The 23,613-nt window shown below is 59.1% G+C and overlaps 1 protein-coding gene across 1 annotated transcript; it reads left to right on the top strand.

Moving 5' to 3' along the window:
• The first annotated feature begins 18,323 nt into the window (after positions 1–18,323).
• Positions 18,324–23,440, top strand: PRSS56 (serine protease 56). The gene is made up of 13 exons (XM_042950520.1): positions 18,324–18,423; positions 19,052–19,189; positions 19,536–19,583; positions 19,700–19,889; positions 20,273–20,372; positions 20,461–20,620; positions 20,862–21,004; positions 21,242–21,404; positions 21,592–21,768; positions 21,855–22,019; positions 22,101–22,163; positions 22,530–22,636; positions 23,011–23,440. The coding sequence occupies exons 1-13, from the start codon at positions 18,324–18,326 to the stop codon at positions 23,224–23,226; spliced, it is 1,770 nt and encodes a 589-aa protein (XP_042806454.1). The 3' UTR covers positions 23,227–23,440.
• The last annotated feature ends 173 nt before the right edge of the window (positions 23,441–23,613 follow it).

Below are 23,613 nucleotides of genomic sequence, written 5' to 3' on the forward strand. Positions count from 1 at the left end.
GCCCCGGGCTATGCACTTTGCATATGTTTTCTTTTAATCCTCCAATAACCCTATGCGGCCAGTTCTATTATTTGCTCCAGCCTTCCCGGTGTGGAACTCGGGCTCAGAGCTTGCCCAAGGTCACAAAGCCAGGAACTGATGGAGCTGAATGTGAGCCGAGGCTGAAAGCCAGGCCTTTTAACCATGAGTGAGATCAGTTTTTAGCTAAAGGTGCAGAATTAGGCCAGGACACCTTTCCCCCACCCCATGCACCCCCCCCCCAACACACACACACACACACACACACACACACACACACACGCTCCAGGAGTCTCAGCCTCTGAGGCTGCTCAAGAGTCCCACCAGGCACACGTGCACCCCTAGACCCAGCATCTCTGCAGGAAGAGCCCTGAGGTCCACAACTGCCAGGCATGGGCAGGGGTCCCAGCCCAAAGCTGGGCTGTCCCCTCCTACCCAGGCTGTGGGCTGGGGCCCCCATGCCAGCTGTGGCTTCTGGAGTCCCTCCTGGGGTCGATGCCAGGCTGGAAGTGAGCATCAGCTGTGCCCTCTACCACGCACTCTGGGCCCTTTGGGAGCAAGGAGGCAGATCTGCCAGGGAGGATGAGGAGGGGAGTGGATTGGAGGGGCAGGGGAGGGGACTGCCTCTGAGCAGGGGGAGGGGCTGCTGTGCTCTGTGCATTAAGCGATCAGAGAGCACAATATTTCATTGCCAGCAATCGCAGCCAAGACATCAACTACTTGGGGAGAGCAGCCTTAAAAGCCTTTTGATTTTATTTCTTCCACTTCATTTTTTTTTTTTTTTTTTTCCTTTCCTTGCTGGTGTCCTTGACAATGCCTCCCTTCCCCCTCTGCTGCCCCTTCCTCAAAGCCCCGTAGGAGGCCCAGGAGCCTGAGTAAAGGCGGAGGCCAGGGGCCAAGGGCCTGGGGGCCTGCAGGCGTGCATGTGGGGACACATGTGTGCACACGTGTGGCTGGGATACTACTGTGGCTCCCTGTGTCCCTATGTGTGCAACATGGGCGCCACTGTGTGCCTATCTGGAAGCATGCTCCACGAGCATATACCTGTGTGTCCAAGTAGGCCCCGTGTGCACATATGTGTGCGTGCCTGGGTGTGTACGAGCACGCGTGGACCTCACTGTGCACGCCCTCACCAGAAAGCTCCACCAAGGTAAGAGACGTGGGGGGCAGGGCCAGGGGAGGGTGGCAGATTCAGAGGGCAGAGAGGAGAAGGGCGGGGAGGAGGGATGGAGGGGTCGCACTTAGGAGTCAGCCCAGTTGGGCCAAACCGTGGACCCAGTGGAGACCTCTGAGGCCCAGGGCGTCCCCCAGAGGAGTGGCGCGTGAAGACACAGGTGCGCACACCGCGGGCGCCAGCAGGCACTCACTGCAGAGGCCGGAGGGGGCCGGGTCGCCGCGGGACTCCTGGCCGGGCGCCCGTGACGTCAGCGGCCGTCCGTGACGTCACCGCCCCGCCCCCGCCCGCCGGGAGCTCCATCTCCGCCCAATGGCAGGCGGCGGGGAATCGCACATCTGTCTTGTCGGGAATTAGTTAATTGAATCAAGCGGCCCGAGCTGCCGCAGCGACCTCGGCCCTGGCCCAGAAGGAGGCTGAGCTGCCGGGAGGGGGAGGCGGGGAAGGCTCAGCCTGGAGGCCGGCGTGGGGGAGGGGGCCTACCTAGATTGGAGCGTGGAGACCGAGCTCCCTCGGGAATATGGGTCAACGTCCGGCTCAGCCCCTGCCCCAACCCAGCGAAGACCGGGACCGAGGGCCTGGCGCCAGCCGGTGGAGCTGGCAGGCTGGGTGCGGCCCGGGCCTCGGGGCACAGGGCGGAGGGGTCTCTCCCTCCCCCAGGCCGCCCCTGGCCCGCCGCCCTCGGGCGCGCAGGCTCCCCCTCTCCGGGCACCGGCCCCTCGGGCTTGGCCCCTCCCTTCTAGCCTCGCCTCCGCCCACCGGTGCCGAGAAACGCTGCAAATTCCCGAGCCCGGGGCGCACGGTCTCCCCACCCCCGCCCTCCCGGGAGCGCGTTCTGGGGCATCTCGGGATGAGCCACCGCCGGGCCATTTGTCCCTTCAAGCGCCAGGGAGATTTCCTCCCGCTCCGAGCTCCATCCTGTCCCCCTGGCCCTGTGTCCCCTCGGGGGAGGGCGGAGGCCTCCGGGGACCTGTTCCGAGGTCTCCCTCCCTCCCTCTCCGCACACCTCCACCCTTAGTCACCCTCCCTCTCTCACTCGTCCCTTCGTCCCTTCGATGTGTCAAGAACCTGGCGCTCAGAGTCGGGGCTCCAGCCCCAGCCCTGCGTCTTGTGAGTCTCTTGCCAGACTTGAGCACAGAACCTCTCTGAGCCCAGTTTCCACAACTGACACTGGGCAACAATAAAATGAACCTAGCTCGTTGGGTAAAATGAAACAAATGCAAAAGGCATGGGACATATCTGGTTCTGGTAGCCAGTGCATTGTAGTTTCGTAAGCGGAGGAGGCAGAACTATCACGAAGGTGTGGCGTCTCTGGAAGAGTCCCTGGGGACTTACTTGATGCGAGAAAGCACGGCACTGAGGCCTGTGGCCATCTCTAGGGCCAAGGAGTCTGGGTGGGGCCACCGCTGGGGTCCTTCATGACGGGGAGGCCCAGACACACTAGGCTCCCCCAGGACCCGGGCTTTACCTCCCTCAGCTCCCGTCCAGGCCCAACAGTGCCCCACTGGCCTTCTCTCATTAATTCCACACCTTGGCAGACTCCTTAGAGTTTCATGGATTGTCAACTTTATCCTAAGTGCTTCATCCTTGAGCAGTATCATCTCCATTTCACAGAAGGGAAAGTAGAGGTTCAGAGAGGTTAAATGACTTGCTAAAGACTGCACAGCTATGACCTCACATAGCCAAAATGTGAACCCAAGTTCTCTGGCCTCAAATGTCAGCCACTCTCCACTGCTCTGCCTCCCCCTCCGAGGACCACTCAGTTGCTAGGAGACAGCAAGCCAGTGGTTACTATGGGAACCTGGCTGATGTGGAAAGTGGAAAGAGTTGGTGTCCAGACAGCAGTGGGAAGGCTCCAGGTGGGCTCCACAGCCCCTTCCTGCCCCTCCCATGAATGCAGCGCTTGGCTTTCAGCTCTGGGGGCTGGGTTCCAGGCAGCAGGTGCTCAGTGACAAGGCCAGAAAGAGGGGTGATGATAGCAGGTTACTCTCGACACAGCCCCCAGACCAAGAGCCCTGGTGGAGGATGTGGCCCCAGCGATGGAACTGAGGGGCAGACAGGCCAGGCCAGAGAGCCTCTCACTCCTTCTTCCCCCAAATGGCTCCAGTCACACCAGCTCTGCTGCTGAGGGCAGTGCAGAGCGGGGGAGGGGGGGGGCGGGGGGAGGGCAGGGAAACCAGAAGGAGGGAGGGCAGGACCACAGTGGGGAACAGAGAACAGAGCCGTGGTGAGTGTTCCAGACGTGAACGAACAACTCTGTTCTCATCTGTAACAGGGGGGTGACACGAGTCCCTCTCCCCCAGCTACTGTGTTGAGAAAATGAACCAAGATACAAAGCACCATGGCTGACAGACTTCACTAGCTGTGTGGCATTGGGCAAGTCACTTAGCCTCTCTGAGTCCCTGTAAAATGGGATAATAACAGTACCTACCTCATAGGGATGTTGTAAGGATTATGTGAGTGAACCACGTACAAGGGCTTTGAACAGGGCTTTAAGGAACTATATATAGTGTTGGCTGTTCTATTTTTACACTAAATGCTCAACAGTCCCCAGGGTGTAGAGGTTCCTCTGGACCCCGCTCCTCTTTTGTTTCTCTTCCTCTCTGAGGAGAAGAGCTCCTGGTCCCCCTCATCCCTTGCTGGGCACTTTGAGGAGGAGCAGAACCAAGAAACAGGACTCGCAGAGGCCTCAGACCTCCCCTACTCAAAGTTCAGGGACTTGGAGCCTGGGAGGCTGGGGTGGGAGGGAGGAAGGAGGCGGCGCTGGCCGCTAAATTTGTTCATCCTGACTGTCAGTCCCTTAATCTGATCCCCGAGGAACAACGCAGAGGCTTCACTCTGGATGACAAACGAGGAGGGGAGAGGCCTGCCCTGCCTGGACTCTGGGTGAGTAATGGCCTTGCATTAAGATATTAGGCCTGGACGAGAAGAAATGTGCTCTCGCTCCCTCTCTGCTCCAATAAGGTCGGGGAGAGGAGGGGGCTTCCTGAGAGCCAAGCCCTGGGAAGGCTGGGGGCTGCTGAGGGGGTTCAAGAGAAGATGTGGGAAGTTGTGGGGGGGCACACAGAGAAAGAACAAGAGACACAGATACAGCAGAGACAGAAGAGACGGGGGGAGGGAGTGAGACAGTAATAGAGACACAGGCTCGCTGAGAGACAAGGTGGGGGGGGGCTGAGAGAAGGAGAGAGGGACAGAGAGACAGATAAGGACTTGGGGGGTGGTGTGTAGAGAGGCGAGGATGCCATATGTCCCTCTTACTGGATCCTGAGCCTCTGGGCTGGGGAGGCACTGGGGGGACATCCTACTGGCTGAGTCTGGGGGGCAGGGCCTCTGGCCACATGGAAAGCACCCTTCCCCGGGCAGCCCACTTCTTGGGGGAAAGGGGACCAGACCCCAGTGTTCCGGCCCCAAGCACCAGTGCTGCTTGAGAAGCCCCTCCCTCACCCAGCCCCAGGGCCCCCATAGCCTGAGTCCCATGATGCAGGGCCTGAGAGTTGGAGGGACCCCTGGAGGCAAAGAAGGAGCCAGGCCCAGAGCAGAACTTAGAGGCAGCATGGCTCAGAGTTGAGGGGCCAAGAGCCAGATGGACCCAAGAGACCACGGGGCAGCCTGTCCCTCTGTCCCCATGTGTAGCCTCCCCTGGCACCCTCGGAGCTGTGCTCAAGTACCAACTCAGACAGCAGACCTTGCCTGCCTGGATTCAAATCCTGCCTCTACCCTTTCTGCGGTGTGTCCCCCAGCAGGCTGTGTGAACTGGCTGTGCCTCACATGCTCCATGCCTGCAAAGTGGGGTGATTATGGCCCCTGCTGCACGAAGCTTCTGTGAGGGATCCCTGAGTCACGCCCTGTAAGATGCGTAGAATGGACCCTGGCACTTACTAATGGTTCATTGAACTTCACAGATCACGGTTGTTTTATTTCCCCCAGGCCCCAGCCAGGACTGTGTAAGCGAGAGGATTCCTGCACCCCCTTTAATCCCTCGGAGGGGTGTCCCCAGTGGGGAGACCAGACCTGGGAAACATGGCTCACCTTGGTAAGCCATCAGCCTCTCCATGCCTCAGTTTCTTCATCTGCAAAATGGGCATACCTTTAGGCCTAGTGAGGCTAGTGCATGTAAGCACTTAATAAAGCCTGCAGCGGTGGGGCTCAGATGGCCCAGCCCTCTGCTCTGAGGACCTCCCTGACCTGGCATGCACATTTGCATGGTCATGTACACGTGCGTGCACACGAGCTGGGGAGCAGTGAAGACGCTCCCAGAGGAGACGTTCAGAAACGATGATGAGGTAGGGGAAGCCCCCGATCCCAGGCCTAGGGGCCCGTGTACTGGGGATTAGGGGTAGGAAGCCTAGCACCCCACTCTCTGCGCCCCCTCCTTCCAGCACCACCTTCACCAGCATCCCTGGCTTCTGGTCCCACTCAGCTTCCCAGAGCTGCACTCAGATGCTCCACTTGATTGAATGCTCTGCCAGCATCATTTTGAAATTCGTAGTAATTGTTAAACAAGGGGCCCAGCAAATTATGCAGCTCGTCCTACACTTTGCTCCCTAGGGATTAAGCTCCCAAGCTGCCCTGGTCTGTGGCTTGAGCAGGGAGGGTAATTCAGAAAACAAAAAGGGGCTGCCTTAGGAAAAGAGGGTGGGGAGGGGGGAGGACAAGGCGGAAAGATCATGGGAAGGGCAGAAAACGCAGGAGGTTCACCTCTCTGAGCCCCAGAAGAACGCCAGGCAGCGCGGCGGCGCCCTTTTGATGGGTGGGCCTGAAAGAGGGGACTTGGGGGGGAAGGGTCAGACTCCCATCGGCTGGGGGTCTACTGGGTTGGTCACAGTCAGAGATCTTCGATTGCTCCAAGGTCTCCCCCAACCCCGAAGCCTGGGTTCGAATCCCTTGTCCCAGATGTGCGACCCTCTGGTTTACTGAGCCCCCCAAGCCTCCTTGGGACCTGGTCCAGGGCTTTTCTGTCCTTCAAGCCCCGCGTCTCTCACGGAGCGCCACCAGGAGGCGCCCCGCACCTGCTCTGCCCTCCCGAGCCGGGTCGCCGGGCCCATCCGTCAGGAGGAGGGGCTAACTGCGGGCCCCGGGTCGGGAGAGAGCGCCGCTTACAGCCGGGGATCGGCCCCGGAAAGAGCGCGTCTTCGCAGAGCCGCGCACCCTTCTTCTCTCCTGAACCCCCATCGGGTGGCGGGTGTTCCACCAGACACGTCACGGTGCTGTTCCCCCCCCCTCCGTCCGCGGTCCGCTGCTCCGTAGCTCGGGTCGCTCCTCCAGGCCCCGCCCGTGAAGTCCTGGGCCTTCCTTGGAGCACAAGGCCAAGTCCGGGCCTGGTTGGGGCCACACGTGCTGAGCCTCAGATCCCTCCCAGAAGGTTGGGTGTATTAGCTAACTGTCCCCAAACGTGTTTTGTTCAGAGCCGGCCAGCGCTTGTGTACCAGCTTGAGGGCGGGCCTGGAATCAGTAAAATTTAACTAGCTCCTTCCTCGGGCGTTTCTAGTTACTGAGATGCCATCCAGGAGCCCTCTGCCCTCCAGGAAGAAACAAAGACTCTAAAATATGATTTTACAAATATTTGTTGGCAGTAGATAATACTGCCCCAATTGCTTCAAAAATTGAAGCAATACAAAGTAAAAAGCCTTCCTGCCATGCTGTCCCCATGTGCCTGGTTTCCTCCCACATAACCCCAGATGGCTACTTTTATTAATTTACTGTATAGTCTTCTAAAGAAAATAAAGATCTATGCTCTTATTTTCCCTCTTTTCTTACACAAAAGGAAGCATACTATGCACGCTCTTCTGCATTTTGTTTTCACTAAATGTATCTCAACATTCTTTCCGGAACAGTAGATTCCTTGTTCCTTTTTCACAGCTGCATAGTCTTCCACTGTGTGGCTGTTTGCAGTTTATTTAACCCCGCCCTTTCTCGATGAGTCTCTGGGTTGTTGTTGCTTTTTTTTTTTTTTTGCTCCTGTTAACAACAATGCAGTGAACATCCGTGTACCTCCATCATTTCCTAAATGTGCTTTTGCACCTATCTGTAGGATAAAATGCCCTAAGTGGAGAGCCAGTTGTGGAATAAGAGTGCTTGTAATTCAGGTAGGGATTGAGCCGGTGTGTCGGGTGCCCCACACACAGCGACAAGACTGTTTTTCAGCAGCCTCACCAACAGAGTGTACTGTCAGGCTTCTGCATTTTTGCCACAAGTCTCCTTGTGTCGGGTGCCCCCAGGAAGCCTGCCTTGACCTCCAGACTGTGGCCCTACCACCCATTTCCCCCCAGCACTCAGGCCTTCTCCTTCACAGCACCTTGTGCATTTGAGAAGACTTACATATTATGTCATTTTCAGTGTTTGCCTCTAGGCTCCATGCAGGCAGAGACTGTACCCCAGTTCCCAGCACAACACGGGCACATCAGAGGTGCTGAATACCCCTTTGTTAGCTGGGATGGCCCCCTGTGAGCACTGGACCCGAGGAGGCACTTTGCCTGGGTGGCCTCAACTGTGCCTCTGAACCACTTTACGAGGGAGGTACAGACACTAGTTCCATTGAGCAGACCAGGAGACTGAGGCTCAGACAGGAAGTGATTTGCTCAGGAACTCAGAGCTGGCCAGTAGGGAAGCCCCTTCTCCTCAGCCCTTGTCCCTCCTTCTGAGATCCTAGCTTTACTTTTTCCCTCCTCTGGCCCATGGGAACCCCCAATTTCCAGAAGCAGTCGGACCAGGTCAGGGTAACTCCAAGCTCGGGGTCAGCCCCCTCCACACCACCTGCAATGATGCAGAGCCATGCTGGGGGCTGGCCTGAGCCCCGGGGGGCCTCTTCTGCCTGCGGGCTCAGCCCCGCTGTTTGGTGGCTATGCCAGGGCTCCGGTGACCCCCGTGACTATGCAGCCATCAGAGCCCCTTCCCTGAGGCCCCACGGCAGCGCTGGCTTTGTGCCCGACTGTCACTCTGTTCCCCAGCGGCTCTTTGCGGCGGCTGCCTGCCTCCCTGCCTCCCATTAATCATGTGTGCAGGATTTATTTTCTTCAGCAATTTATTTCAGCAAATGCAATCTGGGTGTGCCCGCAGGTGGGCAGGGTGCTCTGTTGCTGCCAGAGTCACGGAGCCCGGCTCTATTGTCAGGCTGGCAGGCGTGATTCGCCACCCGCCCCCTCCCCGCCGTCAGTCAGCAGGCCTGGCTGAGCCCGGGGTGGGACGCGAAGGCCCCCAAGGACCGGCCCACCCCCGCATCACCATGACCTCAGCGTCCCAAGCAGCCTGAAAGAGCTTGCCTCACTTTCTTTACTGGGGCTTTGCTGCCCCTACCAGGGTTAGCTGGTTAATGGGGCCAGGAGATGAGCCCCCAATATTCCCACCCTGAAACAGGCATTCAGAGGCATTTCCTGACCTGGGGAAGGAAGGGGCCCTCCCCCCCGCACCCCTCCTCCCTAGCGATGCTGGACAATTCCTATGACAGTCACAGAGCCGCCCCTGTCGCCACACCTATAACATGTGTCCTCCTTCGTGTGTTCCCTTTGGTCACTCTTGGCCTCTTTCTCTAGGCTGTCAGCAGGATGAGGCGGTCTGGGGCTGAAGAGCCCTGAGGCAGAACAGGAACAGTGGTGGGGGAGTGAGGGGGGTCTGCTTTGTTACGATTTCAAGTGCTGAGTTAGTGCCCCCCGGTTGTCTGTCCACTTGTAGCCTTGGAAGCAGAAAGGACTGGGGGCAGCAGTGGCACGGGTGATCTACCTGGCACTGGCCCTCACCAAGCCGTCAGCAGCCCTTACCCATGCCTCCCACCCCCGCAGCATCCTCGGGGGTGCAGGCCTCAGCACCTGGGCACCTGCTTCTTCCCTTGGTATCCGTTAGGCCCAGTGCCTGGCCTGGCTACCTCTAATGCTGCAGATAATTCCTCCTGTCACAAAGCCATTACCCTGCAAATGGTCCGCGCTTTAGTGTGTGTGTGTGTGTGTGTGTGTGTGTGTGTGTGTGTGTGCGCGCGCGCGCGCATGCGCGTGCCCGCGTGTATGCAGGAGAGGGGGCGGCTGCAGCAGGCAAAGCGCCTTGTTTATGCCTTACCGCCATAATTGTCTCAGGAGATTTATTGGCTGCACCCTCTGCAGGCCCCCTCCCTCCGCCCCCCAGCCTCTTGTCCCCTGCCCAAGCTGCTGGCCTCTGCTGGTCCCCAGGTGATGGGGCCTGGAGCTCCGTGTAGGGGGCACAGAGGGCAGAATGTGCCCAGCTGGAATGTGGTTACGGAGGGGCCCTGATGTGTGTGCACTCCCCTTCTACTCCATGCCTGGTAGCTGGACTCAGACAGGACACAGTGGCTGAGGCACCCCTGACATGGCCTTCCAGATCTCAGGGGCCCTGGGGGTGCAAGATGGGTGCTGGAAGGACTTTGGTGTCAGGCATCCGGGCCTTGATTTCTCCTTTGCCTCCTCGCTCCAACTCCTCCTGGCCCCTCGTCTCTGCCGGCTACTTTGTCCATCATTACAGATCTCGCCCACCCCCAGATGTCATCACAACTGCTCCACCTTGTGCCCTCCTGCCCCTCTGGGGCACAGCCAGGCCTCCTGAGGTGGGGGCCAAGCCCTCCACCCTTTCAAGAAGAGCCTTCCACCTTTGTGTTGAGCCCTGGGCAAATCCCAGCTGGTTGACACAGTCAGAAGGCACCCATGGACTCAGGAGGAGGCAGGGCTGGGCAGTGGTCAAGGGTGTGGCCTTCAACAACAAGCAGGACTGCTTTTAGTCTCTGCTCTTCCAGTTTCTATTGGTGTGGTCTTGGGCACACCACTCAGCTCCTCTGAGCCTCAGTGGCCTTATCTGTAAAATGGGTCTGATAACACTTACCTCAAACAGTCATTGTAAAGTCATTGTAATACATCGAACCACAGGAAATTGCCCTATATTCAACCAATTTTTGGCATTAATATTTATTGGATGAAACACTGCAGGAACAAACTTTGTATCATTGATAAGTTTCCTCCTTGTGCCCACACAGTTCTTGTTACATTCTTCATGTTTTACATTTGGCTAAATGCTACCTGCTGGTTTTAAAGAATTCAAGCGAGGCAAGGAAGCACAAAGAAGAAAGCAAAAAGCAAAACAAAATAAAAATAAATCTCCCTATCAGAAATAGCTGTAATTAATGAATAACCACCGTTTCCAGTAATCTCTTTTTGCACTGATGCGGGTAAGACGTTTAGAGAGATAAATTGATAGAAGTATTGCTATAAAGGGACCTGATTGAATATTTTAAATATAATGTATTAAATCTAATTTCGGTTTATCTTAACAAAAGAAAATAAACGGAAGTAACACTGAAGGAAACCACATGACTCCAGTAAATATCTCTTCATCAGAAAGACCGTGTTTTCTAAAAAGATCATCTCATGGTAACAAAAAGATTTGAAAGCAACAAGAAAAATTATTGATTAGGGATAATCGATCATGTAGGAGAGGAAGAAATGTGAATATTACAGTCGAAATCGAGGGCATTAAATTAGCAAGTTTCAAAGAAACACAACTGACAGCAAAATAGAGAAAAGGGAAGGAAAACGTATGGAGAGAAACCACAGGAAAGAAAGACAATAGACACAGAAGAGAGGAGGCAGGCAGAACCCTGGAAAGGGTCTGTCTGCATTCTTTCCCCCACAAGGCTGAGCAGTGGTATGCAAAATTTTGCACCTTTTCAACTTAAAAGAGTTTTGCCTAGACACCCTCCTTCTCTAAAGGTTTCCATCATGTTTAAATGGTTAAAAAAAAAAAAAAAGACAGTTTCTGGCATGTTATAAATATTGACTTCCCCCCCCCTTTTTTTTAGAGAGAGGGAGAGCAGAGTGGGGAAGAGGGGCAGAGGGAGAGAACGAGAGAGAGAGAGAGAGAGAGAGAGAGAGAGAGAATCTCAAGCAGGCTGCATGCTGGGTGGGGCTCAATCCCATGATCCTGGGATCATGACCTGAGCCAAAACCAAGAGTCAGAAGCTCAGCTGACTGAGCCACCCAGGCTTTTAGATAAAACCGTTACAGGTCTTGGGGAGCCTGGGTGGCTCAGTCGGTTGAGCGTCCGACTTCGGCTCAGGTCATGATCTCACCGCTTGTGAGTTTGAGCCCCGCGTCGGGCCCTGTGCTGACAGCTCGGAGCCTGGAGCCTGCTTCGGATTCTGTGTCCCTCTCTCTCTGCCCCTCCCCTGCTCATGCTCTGTCTCTCTCTCAAGAATAAATAAAACATTTTTTAAAAAATTTAAAAACTGTTACAGGTCTTTTCTGAATGGACCTGACCATTTCGAAGAACAGAATGGCAATTTCACGTGGTGCAACCAGAGAGGTGAACCGCCCAGCCCAGAGCCGGCCTGCAGCGGCACTCACCCCAGCAGCTGTCGTAGCGGAGCGAGCCTGCGTCCTCTATAAACCCAGGTGACCTCACGCCTCTTCGTTTCTGTTTTCCTGGAAATTTTTACAAAATTCCTTTGAACTCTCCAACTTCTCTCACTAAATGAAAATAAGTTGGGGTCTCTGATTAAAACAGAAAAGCAGATTCTCCCCCCCCCCCCGCCCCCCAGGGATGCCAGTGGCCAAGGTGGCCCCACAGGAGAAGGGAGGACTGGCCTGGGAGGAGGGGAGTGGTGGGGATGACCCCCTTCCCCTCCCAAGCCCTTCAGAAGAGGCTGACGGGAAAGGGTGGTGAGAAGGGGTGGAGCCCAAGGAGATCGTGGGGTGTGTACAAAATGTTGCGTTCTGAAAGGGGGCCGTGGGAGTGGACTGGATGCACCCACGCTCTGTGGCTCCTGCCCAGAATATTAGGTGAAAAGTGAGGTGGGAGGCCAGGGGTCTCGCCAACCTCAGAGAGCCCCACGTGCAGGTTCTAGGACATTCCCATTCTCAGAGACCCATTCAGCCTGCGGGGGGGCAGCCCCTGCCTCAGCAACCCCCGCCCCAGGCAGCAGCCTTGCCTCTCCCTCTTAAAGTCAAGTTCAACCCAGAGGGAGGGGGAAGGTCACAGCAGCAAGTAGAGCTGACAAGCTGAAGGAACCAGGCAACCCATGAGGAAGGCCCCACAGGGCCAGGGGGCCCCCTACACAGACACCCTCTGAGCGAAAGGCCACACACAGCCTGGGGAGCCCCCCCCCCCCCCCACGGCCCTGTATCCCATTCTCTCTTGTCCTCTGGGCTCCCACATCTGCCGTGCTGCCCTGCGGGATCAGGCCTCTCTGCCCTCGCTGTGTCCATGCAGGGAAATAGCATCCTATCAATTCCGGCACATTCATCAAGCGCTGATCTAGAGCAATGACGATAACTCCTGCCAGCCCTTTGCAGGAAGCCTGACAGGTGTTCTTTAATTCTCCCAGAGAGATGGCTGTTATCATCCTATTTCACAGATTGAGAACTTGAGGTTGAGAGAGGATGATGAGTATTAGTTTCCTGGAGCTGCCGTCACTGGCTTCAAACAACAGAAATTTGTTCTCTCACAGTCCTGGAGGCTAGACGTCCAAAATCAAGGTGCCGGCAGGAGGCACCTGGGTGGCTCGGTTGGTTAAGCATCTGACTCTTGGCTTCGACTCAGGTCACGATCTCATGGTTGTGGGATGGAGCCATGTGTTGGGCTCCGGGCACCACGCTGGGCTTGGAGCCTGCTTGAGATTCTCTCTCCCCCTCTCTCTCTGCCCCTCCCCTGCTCATGCCCGTTCTCTCTCTCTTCAGAATCTGCATCTGAATCTGGCTCGTGGCCACTTTGGATCATGGCTGTGGGTCCCGCTAGTCTGTCCAGAGACACTGCCCCCGAAGGTGGCCTGCTCGGCTGTCAGCTGAATCTCCTTCCTGCCCTTTTGCCCACTCCCCCGGCAGGGGCCAGGAGATCAGGAGGGTTTGGGGTGGAGGGAGGGGTGAGCACATCATGGCAGAAGGGGCCTGAGGAGGGATGAAGAGGAAGGTCATCCCCAGAGGACAAGTATAGAGACCTAGAGCGGCAAGTGTCCGGGTCTCTCCTTCCCGTTTCCAGAGGCCCAGGATCCCCCCACCATCCTCAGAACACAAAAGCAGCCTCTGTGCCGGTGGGAAAGCTACAGGGCTGGAGCTTCCTCACATGGACCTGCTGGACTTTTCCAGAAATATCAACAAAAGGTCCAAGTTTCTTTCCATCCCTCTTTTGAAGCAGGAGCTTGGGGCTGAAGCGTTGCCTGCACCTGTGGGAGGGGTCGAGGTGGGCGGCTGTGACCACGGGGGTGTGGGTGGAGAAACCGGGGACTGTGGATGCCACTAAAAGTCCCTCCAGGCTCTCCTTCACCCTGGACAGTCATCCTGCCCCTCCCACTCCCCAAAACATGGCAGCAAAGAGGAAGAGATGTGGGAAGAGCAGAAGGGGGAAGTCCCCAGCTCTGCCGGGTCCCAAGATCACCAACCGGGAGAGATGCTGGTGCCATCCAGCCCCCAGAAGATGTCACTTGTCTCTCCCAGCTACGCTCCAGGGAGAAGGACAGCACTGCACAGACTGGACATAGGTGTGCAAGGAGGGGGCCCGAGCCCCTGCACAGGAGGAGCCGATGGGGGAACAGGAGACACCAGGACTGCTTGGGACAGGCTGAGGTTCATGTGCAGGAGGCAGGTGATTTGACGCTGGAGCCGGGAGAGGGGCCAGTACTGACCATCCATATCTTCAGTTGTTTAACAAACACAGTGTGTCAGGCTCTGTTCTAGGTGCTGGGGACACCACAGGGACGGGGCGCAAAGCCCTGCCACCCTGCGGCAGACAGACGACAAATAACCAAGCTCACAATTGCAGAGGGCTCTAACCAGATTGTTGGGGAATCTCGACTGGCTGGGAAATAGACGTGAAATTGTCTCATTCTTCCAGGCACAGCCCTGGCTGTGCTGGCAGAGGCTGCTTTCCGGCTGGAAGCGGCAGCTCCCTGGCCAACACCTGGCCAGATTCTGAGCCTTCTCCACCTGCCAGGTTAGAATCTTCTCCTTCTGGGCATTGCCCGGTGAAACCCCAGTTTCTCGCTTGATGCAAACCTCTTCTCTCCTCCCTGTGCTCAGGTGGACCTTCAGAAGCTCTATGCCGATGAGCTGGTGGGTGGAGGGCTCCCCTGGCCCTCAGTTTTCCACTGTTGGGTAGGGAGAGAGAGAAAGAGGAATCTGCTCCCGATGTTCCTGGGCCAGGGAGCCCCAGAACCACGGCTCCTTTTCTGTGAACAGTACCAGGGGTCCAACTTGCTCACCAACGGAGTGTTCACTTGGGGCACTCCCCGTGCTCAGCAAGGCCCCACACTTGGTTTAACGTGCTGCTGCCATGTCTCGAAATTCTCAACAATTGTGGAGCAAGGGGCCCTGCATTTGCATTTTTCACCCAGACCGTTACAACGTACATAGCCTGCCAGACATGCGTGTTACAGCTGCGTCCAGCTGGCCACATCACTCCACACTGCGCTCCGCCCCCAACGCTACAACAGTCCCCAAAAACCTGAAGCCGCAGACTCATCCACTCTCCAGGCCGGCTCTCCGGGCTGTGGGCACAAGTGAGATTGCGCTCTGTACGTGAGGGACCAGGAACCTCAGGGTGTGGGTATCAGCCTCTCCTCACTAGGCAGCCCCCACCCCACCATCCTCAGGAGCCCCCCGGGCCGGACGGCGGGTCCTCTGGCTAAGCTGAACTCCAATGGGACACTGAAATGCCAGCCTCTCCCTCCTGCCGGCTCCCTTGGTTCCTGAACAAAGGATTCCTTCATCCTTCCGGGGTCCCTGCCCTTCCTTCCAGCTCTGCTGCAGATGTGAGGGAAGATGCTCTCTCCCTCAAATCTGTGCAGTCCCCAAGGCTCTCCCCCACCAGCCCCCACCTCTTCTGCTCTGCACGTGGGTGAGGGCCTTTGGGGAGGATGTGGGTCTGACAGGGCCCGGCCGTGAGCCCTGCAGTGACAAGGAGGTCTGGGAGGGTCTGCCACTCGACTAGCCTGTGGGAGACCCAGCCCCTTGGGACAGGCAAGTCCCCACCAGACAGCTGGCAACAGAGCAGCAACTGCTCTGAAGAAGGTGCCAGAGGGGATGTGGCAGAGAAGAGGACACGCTGTCGGGATGGTGGCCATTCCAGTGGAAGAGGCCAAGGACAGGAGGACCAGTCATCAGTAATAAAAAAAAGCTGCACGAAACGTGGGTTTCGACCTGGTTCTCAAGAGGCGACCTGAGGAAGTGGATGAAACTGACCAGACTTCGGGTATACCTGGAGGAGAGGAGAGGGGAGGGGAGGAGAGGGGCGGAGAGGAGAGGAGAGGAGAGGAGAGGAGAGGGGAGGAGAGGGGAGGAGAGGGGAGGAAAGAGGAGAGGGGAGGGGAGGGGAGGGGAGGAGAGGAGAGGAGAGGAGAGGAGAGGAGAGGAGAGGCCAGGGCCCTGGCTGGCGGGGGGGGGGGGGGGGGGGGGGGGGGGGGTCGGTGCAGGGAAGCGGCAGAGGGAGGCGGGGTTGAGTGAATCACCATCTGTGCTGTAAGGCCCCTAATTTTCTCTGGCAGTGGCACTGGGGCAGGAGAGGCAGTAAACAGACCAGCAGCTTCTGGTCTTTTTCGGCCTCCCACCAGTCCTTGAAGACCAGCAGAGGCAGAAGGGGGGGCGGGGGCAGGGGTGGGGGGGAGGTGGCTCAAAGGCTCCGGCCTGGCCCGCCTGGCTTTGGCAGGATCCAAGTGGCTGAGGGACCGAGGTGCCAAATGCCGACAAAGCGTGCCCCTCCTTGTGGCATTCTCCAGTGAGAGCGGCCACAGGGGGCTCCGTCTTGGGGGGAGCTCGCTCCAGGCCTTAATCTCTCCAGCTTGGACGCTGGCTCCGGCTCCAAGGGTGGCGTTGGCCTCTCCGCCCAGGGGCCTGTGAGGCTTTCCAACCACCTTCTCTGCTTTCTGGGTCCCCTACCTTGGCGGCTCTTTCTTGGAACCACAGATCATTTGCTTTGGACACTTTCTTCAAGTATAGGCTGTGTTGAGAGTTAACACCCTCTCTGCCAAGAATTTGGAGATGGTAGATAAGAAAATAGATAGCCCCAGGGCTCGTGGGTGGCTTAGTCAGTTGAGCGTCTGACTTCGGCTCAGGTCATGATCTCAAGGTTTGTGGATTCCAGCCCCACATCGGGCTCTGTGCTGACAGCTCAGAGCCTGGAGCCTGCTTTGGATTCTGTGTCCCCGTCTCTCTCTGCCCCTCCCCTGCTTGAGCTCCCTCTCTCCCTCTCCCTCTCTCTCTCAAAAGTAAATAAACATTTTGTTAAAGTTAAAAAAAAAAAAGAAGATAGGTATCCCCTATCTAGACATACACCCTCTTGAGATGGATAGATATTCTGATGAATACAAGTAATTTCCAACTTTATAATATTCACTCACAATAACCCATACTCAGACACTATTTCATGGCATTCCTGAACCAGAGGGATTGTCTTCATGAGGTGCGGTGGTAACGGGGAGGGGAAGGGGGCATATACAGTGGTGTGCTGGGTAATGTTGACCTGGCTCTTGCGGGGCGGAAGGCAGGGAGGCTCTGATTTGTACTGGGTGCTGGTTTCCGTGGTGTAAATCCTCCCACAGTGGCTGCTTTCAAGCTACCAATATGATGTCACCCAGTGCAGACTTGGGAAGAGACGTCTATGTTCAGCCCTCCAGAGCCAACATGAGCAACTCCAGCCCAACACTGGGTGGGTGGCAACCTCCAGCGGGGCTCCAGCGGGTGGAAACCTCTTTGTGGCCAGCGCCCAAGGATGGGGGGAGTGGAGAATCAAAATGATGGGACATCTCGGTGATCAAGGAGGAAGAGAGTTTCAGAGAGGAAAAAGAGGCCACGCACATTCTCTGCTGGCCAGCGGCATAGAAGGGGGAAGTTGGAGAAGCTGCTGGAACTGGCTGCCCCCCTTCCCTGCATCTCACCCATCACCCCCGGGACCCCAGGCTCAAGGCTATCTCTGCAGGTCTGGGGCTCTGTCTTACGAAGCAAGGCAGGTTCCGATCGGAGGCTCGTTCACCTGCACAGGAGAAAGGGCTGGAGAAGACAGGACACTGTGTTACAGGGGCAACGTCATGGCAGAATCTGGTCTGGGAAGGCACCAGGCCTGCCAAAGTCACCCTGGGTCACCGGCATGAATTGGGGTGCCAAGATCCTTTTTCTTGGCCCCAGGACATTCTGTGGAGGCAGAAGGGCACCTCCTCTCTGCCCCAGGTGGGAGCTTGGTCCCAGGAGAGCTGCTCGTTTGTGGCCCTTCCCGTGAGACTCCAGAAGATTCCCTCCGGCCAGATCAGGGTCATAGCAACTGAGAACAATGCTGGACAGGCCGAGCGAGCACTGCGTAGGGGCAGGGGGTCTGGGAGAGCGTCAGAAGCTGCTGGGGCCGGTCCTACCCAAACTGGGCCACTGGTGGGGCCTTTCATGTCTGCCTTCCTCTCAGGGCCTGCCTTTGCCTCTTCCCACCCCACCACCCCCAGTGCGGCAATTACGGCGCTAATTAGGGCGCTTTGATCATCTTTAGAAATGGCTACATCGGGGAGAGACGCTGCCAAGCAATTAGGGGCACAGGGGCTGGGAGCTCGGGCACCTCCTCAGGGGGTGGGGCTGCCGAGGACCCTCACACACCCCCTGCCCTCCTCCCTCCAGGAGTGTGTGCCCCCAGCACAGTCCTAAACTCCTCAGGGAATAGAGGCAGATGGGACTCCCCCCGCCATCAGAGCCTCGGAGACAGGGCCAGCCCCTGCCCACCAGCCCCCCTCTGCCTGGCCCCCAGCCCAACTGTCAGCTCTTCTGGCCTGTCCAGGCCCCTTTGATGGAGCCGCAGAAACAAGGGTTCCTTTGACAGAAGGGGGGCCTCAGAGCTGGGACCGTGGGACTTCAAAGGTGAGGGTCGAGCCCCCATCCCAATCCCTCCCCCAGCCCTGGCCCCCCTCCCGAGTACCCCCCCAGCCTGTCCTCTATATAGCCCCCCAAGCCCCAGTCCCCTGTGGGCTCCCGGGAGTTAAGGGCCAGGTGAGGGACCGACTGAGGGAAGCGGGTGATTTTGATGTACGAGAACAGAGTCGGATGATTTGAGGGACACGAATTCAGGGCCCAGGGACAGAAAGGCAGTGGGAGGCAGACACCCAAGGATAAGTACCTGGAGGGCAGACTCCGAGGGGGAAAGAGGACGGGGTCGCTTGCCCTGGCTGTTGGTCACCATGCTGCTGCCTGTGTTGCTGCTGCTGCTGCCCTTCCCAGACCTACCGTCTGTCGCTGGGCACCCACTGTACATGCGCCTGCCCCCCAGCACCCTGCAAGGTGAGCCCGGGCTGCTCTGAGGGGGCGGCAGAGGTGGGAGGAGCTCAGAGGAAGTGGGGTGGGGCTGGCGAGCATGACCTTGCCACCCCCACTCATTGAGGCCTTTGGCCCCCTCCGCCCACCCTGCAGGGAGAAGGGGCCAGAAACGGAGGCACGGGTGGGAGAGGGAGGGCGAGGACCAGGGTGCACAGGGAAGGGGACCTGGCAGCCACTGCCAAGGGGTATGCTTTGGGGAAGGTTCCGGGTTAGCGGGTTTAGCAGGAGGAAGGGGTCCAGGCGGGCAGCTCCTTGGCTATCTGGGCCCAAAGGTAGGCAACTCGGTGAGTTATTTTGTCTGTAAGCCTGAGTTTTGTGATGTCTCTACCTTTGAGGTGCTGTTTTTCCTTCAAGATGTTTAAGGCAAGTCCCTCTTTAAAGATTCCAGCCCAGCTCAGGTCAAGTGGGTTGAGAATCCGGGACCATCTGCTCCGAGCGCTGGGCCCTCAGGCCCCTGGGGCTCTCTCTCCTCCCCATTCTGCCCGGTGCTCCTGGAGCCTGACCTGCTTCCCCCTGTCTCCCAAGGCAGGCTCAGGGCTGGAGCCTGAGGTCCTTCCCCAGCCATGCATGATTGTACCCTCTGTCCCAGCAGCTCTGTCAGCCCAGGGGACGAAAGCGCTGCAGGCTGCCCAGAGGAGCGCCCAGTGGGCAGTAAATCGAGTGGCAATGGAGATCCAGCACAGACTCCACGAGTGCAGAGGCTGTGCCAACCACACGGTCCCGTGCCCGGGTGAGCTCGCACTGACTACCTGCGTCCGTTCTCCTGTCCACCCCATCCCTTCCCTCCAGACTTGACTCCCTCTCGGAGACAGAAACTAGGTGGGGCTACAACAGAGGTGATGCTTAAGAAGGTCTCTCCAAGAGGCAAGAGCATGCCAGGCATGGGGCACAGCGCGTGCCAAGGCAGGAGGGCAGGGACAGTGAGAAGTTTATGGCTGCTGAAACGGACCCTGACTCCTGGAGGGGTGGAGTAACAGAAGGGGAGCGGCAGCGCAGGGAGAGGGCCCAGGCTCTGCCGGGGGTGCAGGTAGGGAGGGTGGGAGGGTAGTAGTGAGGCTCAAAGGTCTGTGTCTCAGCAGGACCTGGGCGTCCTAGGCCACAAGCGCAGGATCCAGCCGCCCCAGGTAAGGCTGAAAGGGCTCGAGGGGGTTAGGGCTGAGGGCAGGGTGAACCCTGGAGGGGCCTCAAGGGTCAGGGCGGCAAGGACTTGTCCCTTGTGACTCCGATGCCACCTTTCTAGGGCCGTGTGGCGAGCGGCGCCCGAGCACTGTCAACGTGACGCGTGCCCACGGCCGCATTGTCGGAGGTAGCGCTGCGCCGCCGGGGGCCTGGCCCTGGCTGGTGAGGCTGCAAGTCGGGGGGCAGCCTCTGTGCGGCGGCGTCCTGGTGGCGGCGTCCTGGGTACTCACCGCGGCGCACTGCTTCGCGGGGTACGTTGGGCCCCAGGCCCCTGACCGGCCCAGATCCCCAACGCTTGGTCCAACACTTCCTTCCGGGATCGTCGGGCGGGCGACACGTGCGAGGGCCGGTCTCTGCTGCCCCCTGGCGGCAGCCACCGCCCTGCCCAGCTCCCGGGCCTCGAGGCGCCCACGCACCCCAGCCAGGGAGCCGCTATCAGGGGACCACCCGCCCGGCTCGGGGGCCTGCTGGGGACCGCCGCCTCGCTCTGGCCCACCCTCCCTGCCCCGCGAGTAACAGCGGAGAAAGAGCCCGGCGTGCGGGCTTGCTGGGTGGTGCCTGTGGGCGGAGGGCAGGGTCTCCAAGGGACCCGCTGCACCCTTGTCCTGCGTATCACCCGCCGCTCTCCCCGCAGCGCCCAGAACGAGCTTCTGTGGACGGTGACGCTGGCCGAGGACCCCCGGGGAGAGCAAGCGGAGGAGGTGCCGGTGAACCGCATCTTGCCCCACCCCAAGGTGAGAGGACAGTTCCCGGGCTCTCAGAGTCGGGAACAGCACCCCCACCCCACGCTTCATTGATATTGCGCCGCCACCCCCTCCGCAGTTTGACCCGCGGACCTTCCACAACGACCTGGCCCTCGTGCAGCTGTGGACGCCGGTGAGCTGGGCAGGGGCGGTGCGCCCTGTGTGCCTGCCCCAGGGGCCCCGGGAGCCCCCAGCCGGCACGGCTTGCGCCATCGCGGGCTGGGGGGCCCTCTTCGAAGGTATGGGGCAGGCCAGGGCCTGGGTGAGGCGCGAGTGTGAGTGGGTGGGAAGAATGGGGTGCTGGGGTGATGGAGTTTGGGAAGGCCGGGGGTGTAGCGAATCTGACTTCCTTGCTTCGCAAAATGCTGCCTGGTCTTGCAGGGGGGTAGGAATCAAGGAGGGCAGGGAGGGGGAGGGGGGTCCCCCCGAAGCGACGCTCCTGCCCTGAAGGCCTGAGCCCCCTCCACCGTTTCCCTGTAGACGGGCCTGAGGCTGAGGCGGTCAGGGAGGCCCGAGTGCCCCTGCTCAGTGCTGACACCTGCAAAAGGGCCTTGGGGCCCGAGCTGCACCCCAGCAGCATGCTCTGTGCCGGCTACCTGGCCGGGGGCATCGACTCATGCCAGGTATGAGCCCTGATTGACTGGAGGGTGCCGGAGGGTCCTGGTTCCCCAGGGAAAGAATAGCCTCTTTCCTTCCACAGTCAGGCTGTCATTCAACTTGTCTGAGCCTCTGTGTTCTCATTGCTAAAATGGGTACAAGAAGTAACCCCAGGAGAATTCAAAGCTGCCTGCCAAGTGTAAAGCTGGCATAGGAGGGGGCAGGTCAATGTAGTACCCTCTCTTTTGACTCGGGTCCCGCAGGGTGACTCCGGAGGCCCCCTGACATGTTCTGAGCCTGGCCCCCGCCCCAAGGAGGTCCTGTACGGGGTCACCTCCTGGGGGGACGGATGCGGAGAGCCAGGGAAGCCCGGAGTCTACACTCGAGTGGCCGTGTTCAAGGACTGGCTCCAGGAGCAGATGAGCGGTGAGCGCCCCATTCCTATTCCCCCCTCCCCGAAGTGTCCCGCTAACAGCCCTGGAACAAGCCCATCTTCACCCCGCCCGCCCCCCAGCCCCTTAGGGCGTCAAGAAAGCCTGTCTCCCTTCAGGGGAGGGCTGCGGACGCTAGGCCCCAAAGCCAGGGCTGAGATGGTCCCCGTCGACCCCTGTAGCAATCCCCTCCAGCCGGGAACCCAGCTGCCGGGAGCTTCTGGCCTGGGACCCGCCCGCGGAGCCGCAGGCAGACGCCGCCCCGCCGTGCGCCTTCTACTCCCGCCTGTGCTCCGGGCCCGCGGTCGCCTGTGCGCGTCTGGCGCAACAGCAGTGCCTGCAGCGCCGGAGGCGATGCGGTCAGTCCAGTTCCCAGGGCTGGGCCGGGAGGGCAGGGGACCTGGCCCACGTCTGACCTCCGCCCGGACGCTTGTCCTGCCCGCAGAGCTGCGCTCGCTGGCGCACACCCTCCTGGACCTGCTGCGGGGCGCTCAGGACCTGCTCGGCCCGAGCCCAGGGATGCGGCGTCTGGCCCCAGCCCTGGCTCGCTCCGCTCTGTCGCTCCTAGAGCCTCCCAGGCACCTTGCCCGCGAGCAGCGGCTGCACCCAGGTACCCCATGCCTTCATATTCCAGCCCCCGCACGCCGACTCCGCGCGGCGGAGGCGATCCCCTAACCCCGCGTCTCCCCAGGATCGCGGGCTGCAGGCGCGCGGTTCCCGAAGCGGAGACCAGAGCAGCGCCAGGAAGGGAACGGTAAGGGCGCCCCCTGCCGGCCTTTGCGGGGAGAGTAGCAAGCCAAGGGCGGCCAACCCTGCGGGGATTCTCCCAAGGTCCGCTCTGGGAAGCGGTTACCCACCCATGGGGCAACCAGCAGACTAGCTCTCCCCACCCGACCCCTCCCCCTGCAGCAGGGAGGATGACTCTTTGGGGGCACTTGTGGCTTTGGGCCACCCTCAGGGTCAGCAGAGACCATTTGCTGAACCTCAGTTTCCCCGTGTGTAGCATGACAAGAAATCTGCCCACTGGGAGGCCATTCTGGGGTCCTGGTGGGAATCCCTCTCCCAGCTCCTTGCTGGTGTCAGTTTTCTGTTATTCCCGGGACCTCTCCCCTTCCTTCAGGCTGCCCTGGGTTGGAGACGCTGCAACAGAAGTTGGCCACCCTTCAAGGCACCCATGCCTGGATCCTACAGGTCCCATCAGAGCACTTGGCCATGGACTTCCATGAGGTAGGTCCTCAGACTTCCCACATTCGCTCACAGTGGCTTCAGAAGGCCGACCTGGGTCAGCCCTAGCAGGTAGGGGGGACAGAAAGGGCACCCTCCACAGCAAGAGGGAGGACCTGCCAGCAGCTTGCAGTGGAGGCAGGGGTGTCTTGGGAGAAAAGGGTGGGGAGGGCAGCTGTGTGTAAGCTGGGTGCTAGGTGGGGTGGATGGGAACTTGTGAGGGAAAGGTGTGAGTGGAAGGGTGCGTGGGGGGGTCCAAGTGAGCAGAAGTGTGCAGGATCGGGGGCTATGGAGGGGAGTGGATCTGGGTGAGAGTTTCTGGGGGCCACAAGGGGGGAGACCCAGTGAGGTTGTGAGCCCCGATTCTCCTTCTGCAGGTCCTGGCAGATCTGGGCTCCAAGACACTGACCGGCCTCTTCCGAGCCTGGGTGCGGGCAGGCTTGGGGGGCCAGCATGTGGTCTTTGGTGGCCTGGTGGGCCTGGAGCCAGCCACGATGGCCCGCAGCCTTCCCCGGTTGCTGGTGCAGGCCCTGCAGGCCTTCCGCTTGGCCGCCCTGGCAGAGGCAGAGGGACCCCAGATGGGTGCAGGGTAGAGTGGGGGGCACCACCCACCGAGCCCTCAGATTCCTTCGGCCCGGGGGCCATGAACCACATCTGGACCCCTAACCCCCCCGTCAGGACCTACTGCTCCCAGGGGCTCCTATGATGACAAACAGTCACAGCCACAGTTGGCTGGGTGTGGGGGGCGGGGGACCTGGGTCCGTGTGTCTTCCCAGATGTGCCATCGGAAAATCACAGCTGCTTCAATAAACATTATTTATGATCTACACAGATGACTCTGGAGCTTTCTTGGGAACTGGATGGGTGGACGTTAGACAGGGCCAGACAGGGCCCTGCCCCCAGAAGCAGTTGGCGGAGGTCACAAAGACACTGGAGAGAGGCTGCTAAGCCCCCAGCTCAGCATACTGTCTGCCCCCCCC

The sequence above is a fragment of the Panthera leo genome, chromosome C1, assembly GCF_018350215.1.
Source record: "Panthera leo isolate Ple1 chromosome C1, P.leo_Ple1_pat1.1, whole genome shotgun sequence".
NCBI classification, from domain to species: domain Eukaryota; kingdom Metazoa; phylum Chordata; class Mammalia; order Carnivora; family Felidae; genus Panthera; species Panthera leo.